The following is an 18,987-nucleotide window of genomic DNA, read 5'->3' as shown; positions in this document are numbered from 1 at the left end:
GCTATTACTACTTTTTCTTCCTCTTAGTCCTGTCCCTGTCCAGTTCATCTATATATACTGGCTCCCTTCACTCTTTTGTTAGTGTGACTTGTAAATGGTCCAAGTTGGACCAAAACACCATTTTAAGAGAGGATGCCTACTGTTTTGGAGACTTTCTTGGTTATGTGCCAGATGTGATTGTTGAATTTTAAACTGCTATCCTGATATATAATATACCTAAGAATGTTCCCTCATTTTGTCTTACAATGTAAGTGGACCCCCGGTTTACGATATTATTTCATTCCAGAAGTATGTTCAGGTGCCAGTACTGACCGAATTTGTTCCCATAAGGAATATTGTGAATTAGATTAATCCATTTCAGACCCCCAAACATACACATGCCAACACACTTACATAAATACACTTACATAATTGGTCGCATTGGGAGCTGATCGTAAACCAGGGGTCCACTGTATTAATCATTAATCACTGAGTTGTATACTTGTAGCTCTGCTCCCAAACATCACGTGGGCCTTATCAATATTAAGAGCAAGTTAACTGGTAGTTATCCAAGTAGATATCTTCATATGCTCCTCATTAACAGCATTATTTAAAAAAAATCAAATTAGAATAGAGGACAAAAAGTTGTCATCTGCAAATAGAAAAAGCTTAATTAAATGAGATGCATTGGAAAGGTCATTGATATGTATGAAAAAAAGCAGAGGACTGAAAACACTGCACTGAGGTATCCCTATGTTGACAGGTCAAGTTGACGAAGTTGTGGCAGTGATGGATATATATTGGTGTCTGCTATTAAGGTAGGACTCAAGTATGCATAATGGTCTAGATTACGATGCAGGACATTGTAGTCTATGAAGAGGTAGTACAATCAGTGTCACTTATTTCCATTGGGGTGCTTTGTTTCTCTTCCCTAGGATATTTTCCCCAACATATAGCTACCACCTAGGCATCTATTTACCGATAGATGAACAGAGGAAATTGATGGAAGGAAACATGACCAACGGCCGACCTTCTCCAGGATCCAACCCGGGTCCTTCAGTTTTGAACCAAATGCAGCATCACTTACATGGTCGAGCTGCTTTGGGGATTAGCGTGGACGGTTACAAAGCATGGCTTGCTTCTGCAGTGTTTTAAAAATTGAGGTTGGAGAGTTGAAGGAGGAGGTCTTGCTTCTCCAGGAGGAGATTAGGAGGCTGAAGGTCCACCTCAATGGGTCTGGGAGAGAGTGTGAGGTGGCTGGAGTTGTGGGGAATGAGGCTTCTAGCAGTGAGGTGCAGTCTGTCTCTCGCTGTGAGGAGGCTGTAGGTGGGGAGGTAGCAACGGCTACCAGCAGTGAGGTGCAGTCCAGCACCTGCTACAAGTGGCGAGTGGTAACCAGTAATGGGAGGAGAATCAGAATAAGGAAAGTTAAGAGTGAAGATCTGAAGGTAGGAAATCACTTCTCTGTTCTTCAGGATGAATGTACTTCAGTGGCCAGTGAAGGTAAGGGTACTACTGCCCCTGCTAACAGAGGTAAGCGCATTCTTGTGGTTGGCGACTCTCAGGTAAGATATATTGACCGTGCTTTTTGTAATAGGAATAAGAAGATGAGAGATAGAGTGTGCTTCCCTGGAGCTGGTGTTGGGGACATAGTTAACAGGCTGGATAATATCATGTCAGGTAATGGGAACAAGCCCATTATCTGTCTCAGTGCTGGTGGAAATGATATTGGGAAGGGTAGGAGAGAAGAGCTGCTAGATAAGTACAGGTTAGCTATAGATTTCATTAAGTCTAAGGGAGGGGTCCCAATCATATGTAGCATCTTGCCTAGAAGGGGAGTAGGAAATGAATGGTTGTCTAGGGCAATTGGTGTAAATTGCTGGCTAGACAGATACTGCAAGGAACTTGCAATCCCATTCATTGACAACTGGAACAACTTTTATGGCAAACATGATATGTATGCAAGGGATGGGGTACATCTCTCTGGGGCTGGGGTGGTAGCACTTGCAAACTCAATTGAGAAGGCCATTGGTGAAATGCCTATGATTTTAAACTGATAGAAGATAGAGGTATGGGTGTGTGTGTGGGAAACAAGCAGGTTGCAACACTAGGGTTGGAAACAGTAAATGTATAAAAGGCATTCAGCATGAAGTTATAAATAAAGACAATAGATCAGGTCAGCAAACAAAGGGGGACAGCAGAGGGCAGCAAGGGACTAGCTCCCTTAAGGTTTACTATACTAATAGCAGGAGTGTAAGAAATAAGATAGATGAGCTAAGATTAATTGCAAGTGCAGGAAACATAGATATTATTGCTATAACAGAGACCTGGCTCAATCTGAAAGATAGAGAGATGCCCTCTGAATGTCACATACAACGCTATAAATTATTCCACACTGACAGGGTCAACAGGAAGGGTGGTGGAGTAGCGATGTATGTCAGAGACAATTTAAACTGTTGTGTTAGACAAGATATAAAATTAGAAGCGTCTGCCGCTGAATCTGTTTGGTTACAGCTTCTCGAGGGCCGAGAAAAACTAATTTTGGGTGTGATTTACAGGGACGAAATTCCTAAGGCATCTACATACGAAAATGTTGTGCTAATGGGAGATTTCAACTATAAACAGATTGACTGGAGCAATTTGACAGGAAATTTAGAGTCAGGTGACTTCCTTGATAAGATCCAGGATTGTTTTTTAAAGCAGTTTGTGACAGAGCCAACTAGGGGAAATAACCTCCTTGACTTGGTTCTTGCCAGTAGGGAAACACTAATTAATAATCTTGAGGTTAATGATGAGCTTGGGGAAAGTGATCACAAATCACTCAGTTTTAATATATCATGGAATTCCCCTAATAATGGCAATCAAGTCTCCGTCCCTGACTTTCGCTTGGCTGATTTCATAGGAATGAAAAATTACTTAGGTGGGCTGAACTGGAATGACCTGACTAAGGGTCAGGTAGGTGGTGATGGTTGCCAATATGACGCTTTTCAGGGCATAGTTCTAGCTGCTCAGTCAAATTATGTTCCAAATAGGGAAATCAGATCAAACAAAAATGACCCTAAATGGATGAACAATAGATTAAAATATCTGATTGGTCAAAAGAGAGGCATATATAGGCAAATCAAAAGAGGAGAGGGGCAATTAAGAAATCGATATATTCAGTTAAAGAGAGAAATAAAAAAGGGAATTAGAAAAGCAAAAAGAGATTATGAGGTTAAAGTTGCAAGAGAATCGAAGACTAACCCAAAAGGATTCTTTCAGGTATACAAAAGTAATATCAGGGACAAGATAGGCCCACTCAAAAGTTCCTCGGGTCAGCTCACTGACAGTGATAAGGAAATGTGTAGAATTTTTAACACATACTTCCTCTCAGTTTTTACACAGGAGCATACCAGCGATATTCTAGAAATGATAAATTATGTAGAACAGGACGATAATAAACTGTGCACGATTAGGGTCACAAGTGACATGGTCCTTAGGCAAATAGATAAATTAAAACCTAACAAATCCCCAGGCCCTGATGAACTGTAAGCAAGGGTTCTAAAGGAATGTAAAGAGGAGCTTAGCAAACCTTTGGCTAATCTTTTCAACATATCACTACAAACTGGCATGGTGCCAGATAAGTAGAAAATGGCAAATGTGATACCTATTTTCAAAGCAGGTGACAGGTCCTTAGCTTCGAACTATAGACCAATAAGCCTAACCTCCATAGTGGGAAAATTCATGGAATCAATAATTGCCGAGGCAGTTCATAGCCACCTCGAAAAGCATAAATTAATCAACGAATCTCAGCATAGTTTTACAAAGGGGCGTTCCTGCCTTATGAATTTATTAACTTTTTTCACTAAGGTATTTGAGGAGGTAGATCATGGTAATGAATATGATATTGTGTATATGGACTTCAGTAAGGCTTTTGACAGGGTCCCACATCAGAGACTATTGAGGAAAATTAAGGCACATGGAATAGGAGGAGAAATTTTTTCCTGGATAGAGGCATGGTTGACAAATAGGCAGCAGAGAGTTTGCATAAATGGGGAGAAATCAGAGTGGGAAAGCGTCACGAGCGGTGTTCCACAGGGGTCAGTGTTGGGCCCCCTGCTGTTCACAATCTACATAAACGACATAGATGAGGGCATAAAGAGCGACATCAGCAAGTTTGCCGATGACACCAAAATAGGCCGTCGAATTCATTCTGACGAGGACATTAGAGCACTCCAGGAAGATTTGAATAGACTGATGCAGTGGTCGGAGAAGCGGCAGATGCAGTTTAATATAGACAAATGCAAAGTTCTATGTTGGACAGGACAATAACCATGCCACATATAAACTAAATAATGTAGATCTTAATATTACGGATTGCGAAAAAGATTTAGGAGTTCTGGTTAGCAGTAATCTGAAACCAAGACAACAGTGCATAAGTGTTCGCAATAAAGCTAACAGAATCCTTGGCTTCATATCAAGAAGCATAAATAATAGGAGTCCTCAGGTTGTTCTTCAACTCTATACATCCTTGGTTAGGCCTCATTTAGATTATGCTGCACAGTTTTGGTCACCGTATTACAGAATGGATATAAATGCTCTGGAAAATGTACAAAGGATGATGACAAAGTTGATCCCATGTATCAGAAACCTTCCCTATGAGGATAGACTAAGGGCCCTGAATCTGCCCTCTCTAGAAAGACGTAGAATTAGGGGGGATATGATTGAGGTGTATAAATGGAAGACAGGAATAAATAAAGGGGATGTAAATAGTGTGCTGAAAATATCTAGCCTAGACAGGACTCGCAGCAATGGTTTTAAGTTGGAAAAATTCAGATTCAGGAAGGATATAGGAAAGTACTGGTTTGGTAATAGAGTTGTGGATGAGTGGAACAAACTCCCAAGTACAGTTATAGAGGCCAGAACGTTGTGCAGCTTTAAAAATAGGTTGGATAAATACATGAGTGGATGTGGGTGGGTGTGAGTTGGACCTGACAGCTTGTGCTACCAGGTCGGTTGCCGTGTTCCTCCCTTAAGTCAATGTGACCTGACCTGACTAGGTTGGGTGCATTGGCTTAAGCCGGTAGGAGACTTGGACCAGCCTCGCATGGGCCAGTAGGCCTGCTGCAGTGTTCCTTCATTCTCATGTTCTTATGTCCAGTGCTGACCTCAGCCCTGCTTGTCTGTATCTGGTATTTAGCTAATTATTTTAAACACTAGGAAGCTTTAAATAAATATAATTATTTACCCATGTCATGGCAATATAAAACTTAATATTTCATGGAAAATTATTATTATTGTTATTATAATTAAGAGGGAGAATTAAACTTGAAGAGGAAACAAGGACTGAGGAATGAACTCTCTTCTTTAAATCCCCAATGGAAATAAGACACTTTGACTTCTTGGGTTATCCTGAGTAATTTACACTATGTATAATTGTACTCATGTGTAACTGTGCCTAAATAAAATTACTAACCCCTAGACAGATGATGCTGAAGACCTAAGAGGACGCCAGATTGGAGCTATCATTTAGTGTTCGTGTACACAAAAGGATACATAATAGACGAGAAGAAACAGCAAAGCTCCAGTGTCGAAGAGAGAGAAAATAAAGACTGCAGTGTCGAGAGAGATGGAAGAATCCCCCTGAAGAGGCGGCGGTGCCTCCTCCATGGCTTGTTGTTCCTACAGTAGTTAAGGGACACCACAAGCTAGGTCGCTCACTCACCCTCCCGCCAACCTTCAAAAGGAATAAGTTTATTCAGGTACAGGTAACCATAAATACAGTTGCATAAATTGTCATACATAGCAGCATATGTGTACGTTACTTAGGATAACCCATAATAACAACAACAATAATAGATGAATGGTTCAGAGAACCGACATGTTGATAAATTAGACACATGTGCAACTCTTGGGTATCTTCAAGTTTCTCCTTTGTATGGACTGATGAAGCCACTGTGTGGCGAAACGTTTCCTCAATAAAGATACCCAAGAGTTGCACATGTGTCTAATTTATCAACAATAATAATAATAATAATAATAATAATAATAATAATAATAATAATAATAATAATAATAATAATAATAATAATAATAATAATAATCTTTATTTCAACAGGTACACGTGCAAACAAACCATACCCCCGGCCGGGATTGAACCCGCGGTCATAGAGTCTCAAAACTCCAGCCCGTCGCGCTAACCACTAGACCAGCTAGCCACAATAAGATTCATCCAACTAGCTGGTCTAGTGGTTAGCGCGACGGGCTGGAGTTTTGAGACTCTATGACCGCGGGTTCAATCCCGGCCGGGGGTATGGTTTATTTGCAATCGTGTCATTACGATTTCTTAAGTCACTCGTACACGTGCAAGGTATACAGGCCTAACTGGCAGGAAATGGCAGAAATCGTACACCAAATCCAGTCATTCCTGGAGTGGAACCACAGTCGATGGCCTCCACTCCAAACCAAGCTGACATCAATGACACTATTTATTTATTTATTTAGTTGTTTATTTAATGTCTTTGCAAATAGTACATTGAGATTTTGCATTTACAATAGTGGGTTGCAATGCAAAGAGATCCTCTATGATGCCTAGGCATATGAAGCCCCTTGTTATATGCAGACCAGTCGGGAGGACATTTATTAGGTAAATTTTTACGCTGTGTGGATAATCTGCGACTAGAGGGAAGTCGTTCTTTTTCTTATAATCATAGGAAGGTTATAAACCTGCGGCACAACTTGCAATAAGTCATCACAAGGAACCCAATGGAATAATATCACTTTGCTGACTTTTTGGGTTATCCTAGGTTATCTATACATATGCTGCTATGTATGATAATTTATGTAACTGTATTTATGTGTGCCTGTACCTGAATAAACTTACTTATTTACAGCTGTGGGAATCCAACTAACTTTGAGGCGAGAGTACAAGTCCCACTTTGCCCGGGCTTTGTCTGTCCGAAATGCCCCTCATGTTAGTGACTTTCTTTTGTGCTTAACAATATTTTGTTACGTGTAAAACTACATCTTATATACTGAAGAAAGAATTATTATTATTATTATTATCAAAAGGAAGCGCTAAGCCACAAGGGCTATACAGCGCTGCAACTGAAGAAAGAAATAAAGTTGTTTTTAAAGAAATCCATCTGACTTAACTGGAAGCTGCTTATTCCTGTTTCTGTTTCTGATGGAAGCTTTTATTTCCTCTCATCACCCATGTCAGCTCAGACGGTACTCCCCCCCAAGCAAAAATACTCTAGGTAATTTACAATATATATGATAACCGTACTTATGTGTACCTGTACCTAAATCAATTTATCTCGAACACCGGGAGGAAGGACTCGACACAGTGATGCTGCCAGAAGCCCTTTACACCCACAACAACAAGTTAATGTTATGAAACTAGACATCATCACTCACTAGATACAGGTACTACACATAAACACAATTACACAAATTATCATACACAGTAACATATGCGTAAATTACCTAGGTCCTAGGATAACCCCAGAAAGTCAAAGAGGCTTATTTCCATTGGGGTCCTTGTAATCCACATCCCAACTAGTGTAGTCATCTGGAGGAACCTGTCAGTAAACTGGACATAATGAAAAAGAGAAAAATATTTCCTGGAAACCTCATTGCTGGATATATATTCTGTATTTTTGTGATATGCACATATGTTATTCTGTAAGACGTAATCGCCTAAAACGTGTGTAATTTACTAATTACCCAAATTAACTTAAACTTTCTTTTATTTGCAGTGCATTTACTTAATTTAAAATTTCATTTTATTTTTCAGAGCAGCAAAATGGCTAAGCATGCTTGTCAGTTGAATTTTCTGTCTCGTTCAGATGGATCTGCGCTGTACTCAATAGGTAGGGAGCTATATAATGAAATTTTTATTTCCTTACTTTTTTGTTCATCTTGAAATGAAACGAAAAATCTTTTGATTAATTCTGTTTTTGAAGGTGATCGATAATTTCTGTAATCTCTGATACTCGTGGCAAGAGATACAAGTGTTCGCTTTCACACTTAACATTTCATAATTTATTTCCACATCTGCATGAGAATTGTGCTATCTGCTATTTCCATAGTATGGAATATAACTTTGGTATAACTGTGTCTAGCATTAGGAATAATATTAGGAGAGAAGTAAATAATGAAGATGATTGTTATAGGAATGCAGTTAGAAGCCTGAGTAGATCTATAACCCACTATGATAACATGAACGTAGATAAGTATGTTTATGGAGCAACTTGCAATGTGAACAGACTGACTGATGTTGTAGTGGCCAGGCTTAGGCTTGGTTACAAGTACTTCTGGCAGTTTGGGAGACACACACATGATGATCAAACTAAATGTAAATTATGTGATCAGGCATATGGTCACTCTCTTGAACACTATGTGCTTAATTGTCCACTTATTGAGGAATACAGAGACAGACAGTATAATAACCTATGTGACATGTCAAGATATCTTATTAATGAAAATAAGATACCAGATATACTAAGCAAATTTCCTAAATTTGCTTGTAACAGATAAGTGAACTATAGATATGTAGATATAAATCCATATGTATTCCTGTTAACCCTTTGGGGCCTAGTTCCTAGGCCTTTTGTGTATCCATATGCTCTCGCGCTACCGTCCACAGGATGGATATGGGGTGCACAATAAACTAGCCACTTCGGTGGCAAAATCTCCATAGTATGGAAGAAATTGCATTTCCTATTGGACTATCCTAACTTTATCTAAGCAAATTCACAATGAAAATATAGTAAAATACCTAGATATGTAAAGCTGATATATTCTTTCATAGACGTTGGCTGATAAATATAGATGTACTGTAGTGGCAGGTGCTGCTCCCACTCTGAACTTCGTTGTTGTTAGAGTTTATTCTAAATTTTTAAAAGATGTTATCACAGACCAAGTCATATAAAGAAAATACATGATTTATTTATGGAGATGCATTAGACTGTGTTTAGAAAAACTAATTTTGAAGCAGAAGGATAACTTAGCACTCCAGCCCACACACAGCATTGTTTCATTGTTCAGTGCAGGCTAATATTATGTGATGTAATTTCATCTTATAATGTAAGTTAAAGTAATACGGAAAGTGAGGAAGTACATATAATTTGCATGAATGAACATGCTGTGATGTGTTAATACAGAAAATTATTTAGTTGTTTTAAATATTCATTAAAATGAACAGAGTACAATTTTCTTCCTTAACAGTAATTATTCATTAAGTATAGTTGCAACAAGAACTGGCATTTTTTGAACAGGGAACACAGTGGCACTTGCTTCAGTAAATGGTCCAGGTGAAGTTAAGAAATCCAACCGTCATTACAACCGGTCCCATCTAGAGGTGTGCTACAGTCCCTCCACAGGCCAGTCCAGTAAGTTCTCAATTAATTGGTGTGTGTTGTTTGATCTATTTTAAAACAATTTTTTTAAATCAAATACTTACTGTACTTTATTATATGACTTTTTATATATTGTCTTTTAATATATTGTCTTTTTCATGGCTTTCTAGTCTTAATTATTTTAATTTCTTCTTGACACTGAATCTCAAACCTCTGTTGTATTAAGCATATCATTTTCTGTATTTTACAGTGATAGGAGAGCGAACCCTGGAGTCAGTGATCCTACATACAGTTGAGCAAGTGATTCTTGTACATCTTCACCCAAGAACTGCAACTAATGTTACTATACAAGAGATGCAGTCTGATGGTCTGGTAGGACAATTTATACGTGCTACAACGTATATAAGTAATTTAGTTTGACTTTACATGAAGTTATTAAAATTTTACCTTAAAAATACTACCCATTTACAGTACAGTACATGTTGTTTCAGTACATATCTATGCTTTATTATTGGCCATTTATGTCTGTCTAGCATAATGCAATAAAGTCTGCTTCCTCAGCTCAATTTTGGTATGGTCTTGTATTTGTTCACTGTACATACTGTATATGTATACTGAACTTACCATAATTATTAACTTTTTTCTATTTTATATCCATATTGCATATTACAACAATACATTTTACTTATAGGTAGTAGGTTGGTAGACAGCAACCACCCAGGGAAGTACTACCGTCCTGCCAGATGACTGTGAAACAAAAACCTGTAACTGTTTTGCATGATGGTAGGATTGCTGGTTTTCTTTTTCTGTCTCATAAACACGCTAAGATAACAGGGATATCTTGCTACTCCTACTTACACTTTGGTCACACTTCACAGACACGCACATGCATATATATATATACATACATCTAGGTTTTCCTCCTTTTTCTAAATAGCTCTTGTTCTTTTTTATTTCTTCTATTGTCCATGGGGAAGTGGAAAAGAATCTTTCCTCCGTAAGCCATGCGTGTCGTATGAGGCGACTAAAATGCCGGGAGCAATGGGCTAGTAACCCCTTCTCCTGTATACAATTACTAAAAAAGAGAAGAAGAAAAACTTTATAAAACTGGGTTGCTTAAATGTGCGTGGATGTAGTGCGGATGACAAGAAACAGATGATTGCTGATGTTATGAATGAAAAGAAGTTGGATGTCCTGGCCCTAAGCGAAACAAAGCTGAAGGGGGTAGGAGAGTTTCAGTGGGGGGAAATAAATGGGATTAAATCTGGAGTATCTGAGAGAGTTAGAGCAAAGGAAGGGGTAGCAGTAATGTTAAATGATCAGTTATGGAAGGAGAAAAGAGAATATGAATGTGTAAATTCAAGAATTATGTGGATTAAAGTAAAGGTTGGATGCGAGAAGTGGGTCATAATAAGCGTGTATGCACCTGGAGAAGAGAGGAATGCAGAGGAGAGAGAGAGATTTTGGGAGATGTTAAGTGAATGTATAGGAGCCTTTGAACCAAGTGAGAGAGTAATTGTGGTAGGGGACTTGAATGCTAAAGTAGGAGAAACTTTTAGAGAGGGTGTGGTAGGTAAGTTTGGGGTGCCAGGTGTAAATGATAATGGGAGCCCTTTGATTGAACTTTGTATAGAAAGGGGTTTAGTTATAGGTAATACATATTTTAAGAAAAAGAGGATAAATAAGTATACACGATATGATGTAGGGCGAAATGACAGTAGTTTGTTGGATTATGTATTGGTAGATAAAAGACTGTTGAGTAGACTTCAGGATGTACATGTTTATAGAGGGGCCACAGATATATCAGATCACTTTCTAGTTGTAGCTACACTGAGAGTAAAAGGTAGATGGGATACAAGGAGAATAGAAGCATCAGGGAAGAGAGAGGTGAAGGTTTATAAACTAAAAGAGGAGGCAGTTAGGGTAAGATATAAACAGCTATTGGAGGATAGATGGGCTAATGAGAGCATAGGCAATGGGGTCGAAGAGGTATGGGGTAGGTTTAAAAATGTAGTGTTAGAGTGTTCAGCAGAAGTTTGTGGTTACAGGAAAGTGGGTGCAGGAGGGAAGAGGAGCGATTGGTGGAATGATGATGTAAAGAGAGTAGTAAGGGAGAAAAAGTTAGCATATGAGAAGTTTTTACAAAGTAGAAGTGATGCAAGGAGGGAAGAGTATATGGAGAAAAAGAGAGAAGTTAAGAGAGTGGTGAAGCAATGTAAAAAGAGAGCAAATGAGAGAGTGGGTGAGATGTTATCAACAAATTTTGTTGAAAATAAGAAAAAGTTTTGGAGTGAGATTAACAAGTTAAGAAAGCCTAGAGAACAAATGGATTTGTCAGTTAAAAATAGGAGAGGAGAGTTATTAAATGGAGAGTTAGAGGTATTGGGAAGATGGAGGGAATATTTTGAGGAATTGTTAAATGTTGATGAAGATAGGGAAGCTGTGATTTCGTGTATAGGGCAAGGAGGAATAACATCTTGTAGGAGTGAGGAAGAGCCAGTTGTGAGTGTGGGGGAAGTTCGTGAGGCAGTAGGTAAAATGAAAGGGGGCAAGGCAGCCGGAATTGATGGGATAAAGATAGAAATGTTAAAAGCAGGTGGGGATATAGTTTTGGAGTGGTTGGTGCAATTATTTAATAAATGTATGGAAGAGGGTAAGGTACCTAGGGATTGGCAGAGAGCATGCATAGTTCCTTTGTATAAAGGCAAAGGGGATAAAAGAGAGTGCAAAAATTATAGGGGGATAAGTCTGTTGAGTGTACCTGGTAAAGTGTATGGTAGAGTTATAATTGAAAGAATTAAGAGTAAGACGGAGAATAGGATAGCAGATGAACAAGGAGGCTTTAGGAAAGGTAGGGGGTGTGTGGACCAGGTGTTTACAGTGAAACATATAAGTGAACAGTATTTAGATAAGGCTAAAGAGGTCTTTGTGGCATTTATGGATTTGGAAAAGGCGTATGACAGGGTGGATAGGGGGGCAATGTGGCAGATGTTGCAAGTGTATGGTGTAGGAGGTAGGTTACTGAAAGCAGTGAAGAGTTTTTACGAGGATAGTGAGGCTCAAGTTAGAGTATGTAGGAAAGAGGGAAATTTTTTCCCAGTAAAAGTAGGCCTTAGACAAGGATGTGTGATGTCACCGTGGTTGTTTAATATATTTATAGATGGGGTTGTAAGAGAAGTAAATGCGAGGGTCTTGGCAAGAGGCGTGGAGTTAAAAGATAAAGAATCACACACAAAGTGGGAGTTGTCACAGCTGCTCTTTGCTGATGACACTGTGCTCTTGGGAGATTCTGAAGAGAAGTTGCAGAGATTGGTGGATGAATTTGGTAGGGTGTGCAAAAGAAGAAAATTAAAGGTGAATACAGGAAAGAGTAAGGTTATGAGGATAACAAAAAGATTAGGTGATGAAAGATTGAATATCAGATTGGAGGGAGAGAGTATGGAGGAGGTGAACGTATTCAGATATTTGGGAGTGGACGTGTCAGCGGATGGGTCTATGAAAGATGAGGTGAATCATAGAATTGATGAGGGAAAAAGAGTGAGTGGTGCACTTAGGAGTCTGTGGAGACAAAGAACTTTGTCCTTGGAGGCAAAGAGGGGAATGTATGAGAGTATAGTTTTACCAACGCTCTTATATGGGTGTGAAGCGTGGGTGATGAATGTTGCAGCGAGGAGAAGGCTGGAGGCAGTGGAGATGTCGTGTCTGAGGGCAATGTGTGGTGTGAATATAATGCAGAGAATTCGTAGTTTGGAAGTTAGGAGGAGGTGTGGGATTACCAAAACTGTTGTCCAGAGGGCTGAGGAAGGGTTGTTGAGGTGGTTCGGACATGTAGAGAGAATGGAGCGAAACAGAATGACTTCAAGAGTGTATCAGTCTGTAGTGGAAGGAAGGCGGGGTAGGGGTCGGCCTAGGAAGGGTTGGAGGGAGGGGGTAAAGGAGGTTTTGTGTGCGAGGGGCTTGGACTTCCAGCAGGCATGTGTGAGCGTGTTTGATAGGAGTGAATGGAGACAAATGGTTTTTAATACTTGACGTGCTGTTGGAGTGTGAGCAAAGTAACATTTATGAAGGGATTCAGGGAAACCGGCAGGCCGGACTTGAGTCCTGGAGATGGGAAGTACAGTGCCTGCACTCTGAAGGAGGGGTGTTAATGTTGCAGTTTAAAAACTGTAGTGTAAAGCACCCTTCTGGCAAGACAGTGATGGAGTGAATGATGGTGAAAGTTTTTCTTTTTCGGGCCACCCTGCCTTGGTGGGAATCGGCCAGTGTGATAATAAAAAAAATAATAAAAATAAAACATTTTACTCCTTTGACTAACATAAGGAGCCCACAATTTCAGGATGATGTTTTCTTATACAGTAATTGTATTTATTTCATTTGTTGTGTGTGGCAAGTGAAAGTAATTGTAGCTTAGTAATCATGTAGTGCATGCAATGTATGTAGTATACTGTACTGTATTTATATCCTCTACAAATAAATATACCACTTCAGGCACTATCAACAAGTGTCAATGCCACCTGCCTGGCCTTACTTGATGCTGGCGTTCAAATGAAATCCCCATTTGCAGCTGTCACGTGTTGTCTCACTCCTTCAGGTACCATCATAATTGAACCCACGGAAGCAGAGTTGAAGGTCAGTCAGTTTCTTGAAGTGATAAGTATTGTAAAGTCGTTATATATTTTCCTTGAGGTTAGGTGTAACATATGTAGATTGAAAAGATTCTCCAGTTCTGTTCTGTGATTGTACTGCACGTAAAAAATATTTGCAAGATAGACAAGACAGGAAGAATTTAATATATGGTGAGTGATTCAGTTACCTGAAATAAATGTACTGTATTATTATATTTATGGGAAACACTAAACCTGTATGGGTCATACAACATCTGAGAATAGGCACTCTGGTTCAGACCAAGGAAAGGGAGGCTAGGTCCAAATCTTTGGATTAAGAGCCTTAATAAAAGCAAGAGATGAAGAGTTTTGGTATGAAAGAAGTAGAAGTTGGAAAAAAAAAATGTAAGAGAACATGCAGTAATTATTTTAATAAGAGTTTTGAACATGGTGACAGGAGAGCCAGCATTGTTAGACATGCCTAGATATAAAGGCTATGTTCATAGATAAGAGTTCCATTGCAATCAGTATGTTTAAAGTTGATTGTCAGCAAATGTATGTAAAACAAACGTGCTTTTATTGTACAGTATTTGTTTTTATTTACAAAATTTTGCATATTTTATATGCTGTTACCCATAATCTGCTTTGCATTTTCCTGTTGTTAATGCACATTGTCTTCTAACTGATGAAGTTTGCATATTATTTCAGCTTCTTTATTTGATCTATTAATTTGATTTTGTTCTCCTGTTCTCCACAGTTTATAGCAGTTTAGTAATCCATTCTTGTTATGTTTGTAAACCTTAATCTTTCCAAAATCATTACTCATGGCCATAACCTTGATAATTACAAAATACAGTATGTCAGTTGAAAGTTGAACTAGTAATCTTATTATTAAAACTTACTGTTTTTTAATGCATATCTGTACTCATAATACGGAAGTATTAAATAAGTACATACTATAACCATAATATTAACTCTTACTAATTATGAATGTTTCAGGAAAGTGAGGCATTAGCAACATTTGTATTTGATGGTCAGGCGTTGAATGTTTTGTCAGCACATCAAGAAGGATGTCTCGATTCAGAGAACTTTTATGCTTGTCTCAGAAAATGTCAAACTGCAGCCAAGGATGTTTTGAATTTCTATCGGCGAATTATGGAGGAGAAGTATAGTAGTGATAAGAGCTATAACTAGATTATGATAATATGTAACATTGTTGTGATTTATTGAAAATTTTTGAGCTAAAAGATTATTAATTTGTCCCCAGGAACAGTATTTGTAGATCAGTAGATTTGGTTTAAATTTAAATTTTTTGTTGGTATTTTATAAAAATCTGATGTCTAATAAATAAACTCAAATTTCTTATGGTGTTTTTCATTTATACTTTTTGCCTTTATTCTGGTTCCTCAGCATTTCTTGTAAATCTGCACATGCAGGATATCATCTCATGTTTAATCTTCACACTATGAACCATTATTTTTACTCAGCTATATCTTACATTGAGTCTTCCACCCATGTCTCTTTTTCCTGGATTGAAACTTATTGCCTCTCATACCTAAGATGTATGACCCCTATGGATTTAGCACTTTTCCCTAAATATAATAATAATTTCTACCTCTAGGATTCAAGACCAGTTAGTCGGATTTGAGGCCAGGAGCTTGCGCTCAGAAGGGTTAGGAATGTTAGAGTTCAGAGATTCATTTCACTTAATAATAATAATCTTTATTTGTACAAGTACATGTACAAGATATAAAGTGACATACTACTATATTCAATTCAATTCAATTCAAATTCAATTCAAAGTTTATTCTCTATAAGGATTACAATGCTGAGTTTACAGAATTTGGTTATTGTGTGGTTTACATGTAGTAAAATAATAATTACAGAGTGTACCACTAGAACACCTAGCATGGCTAGGCATTTCGGGCAGACTTAAATTAAATCTTAAGTTTAAAATATTACAAAATTATGAGGTAAGTTGGTATTATGGCTAAGTGACTAAATACTAGTTTGTGAGTTTAGCAATGTGAATGCTTTTGTTTTGGCACTATACATAGTTTCAGTATTGGAGTATCACAGGCCAACTTATGACTAGTTAAGATTCATTATTTTGAGATTGAGATTGATATTTCTGTTTATAGTCAAATGGGTGAGTGAGTGTAAGTGTTAACCACCAGGTGGTATTCGTGTAATTAGTTGACAGGGTGTATCAGGGAGATAAGATGTTTTCTGATGGTAGTTTTGAAGGTGATGAATGTGTCTGCAGTTTTAGAATTTTCAGGTAGGGTGTTCCAGATTTTAGGGCCTTTGACATACATTGAATTTTTGTAAAGGTTTAGTCGGACACGGGGAATGTCATAGAGATGTTTGTGTCTGGTGTTGTGCCTGTGGGTTCTGTCGCAACTATCAAGAAAGCGTTTTAGGTCAAGGTTAATATTGGAATTTAAGGTCCTGTAGATGTAGATTGCACAGTAGTAAGTGTGGATGTACTGAACAGGGAGTAAGTTTAGATCTATGAAGAGTGGGGGGGTGTGTTGCCAGGGATGGGATTTAGTGATTATTCTTACTGCGGCTTTTTGTTGGGTTATTATTGGCTTTAGGTGTGTTGCTGCAGTTGAACCCCAAGCACAGATAGCATAGGTGAGGTATGGATATATAAGTGAATGGTATAGTGTGAGAAGGGCAGTTTGCGGCACGTAGTATCGTATCTTGGAGAGGATCCCATCCGTTTTGGATGCTTTTTTGGTTATGTGTTGGATATGGGTGCTGAAGTTCAGGTTGTTGTCGAAGTATAGGCCTAGGAATTTGCCCTCATTATGCCTGGCAATTAGAGTGTTGTCGATCTTAATGTTAATTTGCGCATCTCCTGCTCTGCTACCAAACATAATGTAGTAGGTTTTGTCAGTGTTAAGCAGTTGTTATGCAGAGCATTTTGGGCAAATTACGTCAGTTTTACCCTCTGGATGCAACCCACACCAGTCGACTAACACCCAGGTACCTACAGTATTTTACTGACAGGTGTCTTAAGGAAACACATCCTAATATTTCTACCCATACCAGGGACTGAACCATGGACCTCTGTGTGTGGGCTGAGTGCACTAGCAATTGAGCTACACAACACCTTAAGACTACAGAGGCATATCATTACATATTATTATTAGAAATAATTGGTTGGGTTACAGTCTAGTAAGTTTATAAGTGCTATCTTTTACATTAGCTGACATTATAGGTATGGAAACTAAACAAAACAGAATCAGAACCCCTGCCAATAGCATGTGGAGTTCCCCAAGGTAGTATTCTGGGTCCCTTATTATTCCTATGTTATGTAAATGACATGCCCATCAGTGTCAAGTGCAAACTCCTACTGTATGCAGATGACAGTGCTCTGTTAGTGTTAGGTAAAGACCCACAAGATATAGCTTATGTACTATCACTAGAACTAGAGTCCTGCAACAAATGGTTAGTAGACAACAAACTATTGCTACACCTCAAGAAAATGGAAGCCCATACTCCTTGGCATGAAACAAAAACTGAAAAGGGTAAATAATTTTAATGTCCAGTGTAATGGGGAGCCCATCACTTAAGTATCTTCAGTGAAATATCTGGGAATCCCCTTTGAACCATGCATGACAGGAGAATTGATAGAGAACAGTGTAGTAAAGAAAGTGAATGCCAGACTAAAGTTCCTCTACAGACAAGCACAGTGTCTACCTACTGAGGCTCGCAGGACCTTATGTCTAGCTCTTATACAGTGTCATATGTCTTCATGGTACTCTGCCTTGACAAAAAAAAACTGAAAGATAAACTGCAAATCACCCAGAACAAAATGGTAAGATTCATTCTGGAGCTGGGACCAAGAGAACATGTTGGCCAGGATGAATTACAACAACTGGTTATGCTGAATGTTGAAGACAGAGTAAAACAACTGATGTTAAATCAAGTTTATAAAATTGCTCACAAACAATGTCCAGAATATCTTGTGCCAATTTTGTCAAGGTTGGGAACCGCAGCAATCATAGTACTAGGGGCAGAGAGCACAACTTTGTAGTACCCACAGTCAGTGGCCAGGCTTCAAACACCTTTTATTGTACAGTAATAAAGGTGTGGAACAGACTGCCTGCACATGTCAAAACCAGTTATAGCATGAACCAGTTCAAGAAGAGAACCAAAAGTTGCATAATAAATGTAGCAGAAAGGGAGAAGAATAATTTTTTATTTAACACATGTAAATATAAATAATTAATTTTACCTTATTCCTGTATATCTCATTTAGAGTATAATAATAAGATATTATCTCCTTTATTATGTAATAATAAGGTACGTATTAAAAGGACCCCAGTGGAAATAAGTCACTTTGCCTTTTTTGGGTTATCCTGGGTACTCTACACATGCTGCTATGTATCTGTGTAACTGTAATTGTGTATACCTGAAGAAACTTAATTACAAAATACAGGAATTATGGAAATAAGTAATTTTTTCTGACTTTTGAACCATGTATGATAATTGTACATATATGTACCTGTACCTAAATAAACTTATTAACTGGTGGGTGCCTGCACATACCAATAATTGCATTACATAAATAACTCGCACATATTATTATTATTATTATTATTATTATTATAATCAAGGAGGAAGCGCTAAACCCGGAGAATTATACAGCACCTGGGGGGGGGGATGTGGAAGGCATTCAGGCTTAATTCGGGGAACTGGAGCACAGATCCAATTACCTAGATCAAGAGCCCCTCACCAACATCAAGGAACTTTCCTTGAGGGGAATCATTGCATTAAAATTTCATTACTCCCAAGTTACTGTACACCGGCCTAAAAAAAAATAATTGGAGCCGAGAGGATGAGGCGTTCACAAGTTAGTAAAATTAGGTAAAGTTAATACAGTTAGGTAAAACTGGGTCAACCACTTAATGTATCCGGTCTAGTTTACCTAATTAATATTACTTTCGTAATTTACTCTAAACATGAATGTTTATATTGTGACGTCATGAAAAACTCGAACACTGATTGACTGGGAGGTGACGTCACGAGCAACTCATGCGTTGATTGGC

At 38.4% G+C, this 18,987-nt stretch overlaps 2 protein-coding genes across 4 annotated transcripts in view; one reads left to right on the top strand and one right to left on the bottom strand.

Annotated features, from left to right (window-relative positions):
• The window catches only part of cnir (cornichon-like protein), a 37,365-nt gene extending 31,698 nt beyond the window's left edge, over window positions 1–5,667 (bottom strand). Inside the window, exon 1 of the mRNA XM_070099640.1 lies at window positions 5,515–5,667. Within this exon, the coding sequence (XP_069955741.1) occupies window positions 5,515–5,628 (114 nt within the window). The 5' untranslated portion in view covers window positions 5,629–5,667. The remainder of the gene's footprint in view (window positions 1–5,514) is intronic.
• Window positions 5,668–7,238: 1,571 nt separating this feature from the next.
• Rrp46 (exosome complex component Rrp46) lies at window positions 7,239–15,289 on the top strand. 3 transcript variants are annotated; one of them, XM_053789734.2, is made up of 6 exons: window positions 7,239–7,386; window positions 7,757–7,832; window positions 9,240–9,353; window positions 9,571–9,692; window positions 13,809–13,949; window positions 14,924–15,289. In XM_053789734.2, exons 2-6 carry the CDS (start codon window positions 7,766–7,768, stop codon window positions 15,116–15,118), a joined length of 639 nt encoding a protein of 212 aa, XP_053645709.1. In that variant the 5' UTR covers window positions 7,239–7,386; window positions 7,757–7,765; the 3' UTR covers window positions 15,119–15,289. The 3 variants fall into 3 exon arrangements, with proteins under 3 accessions (XP_053645709.1, XP_053645710.1, XP_053645706.1); XM_053789735.2 differs by lacking the exon at window positions 7,239–7,386 and adding an exon at window positions 7,470–7,543; XM_053789731.1 differs by lacking the exon at window positions 7,239–7,386 and adding an exon at window positions 7,604–7,644.
• The last annotated feature ends 3,698 nt before the right edge of the window (window positions 15,290–18,987 follow it).

This window comes from Cherax quadricarinatus, chromosome 68 (assembly GCF_038502225.1).
Source record: "Cherax quadricarinatus isolate ZL_2023a chromosome 68, ASM3850222v1, whole genome shotgun sequence".
NCBI lineage: Eukaryota > Metazoa > Arthropoda > Malacostraca > Decapoda > Parastacidae > Cherax > Cherax quadricarinatus.
The sequence above is the reverse complement of the archived record's forward strand: the minus strand, read 5'-3'. Positions and strand labels throughout refer to the sequence as shown.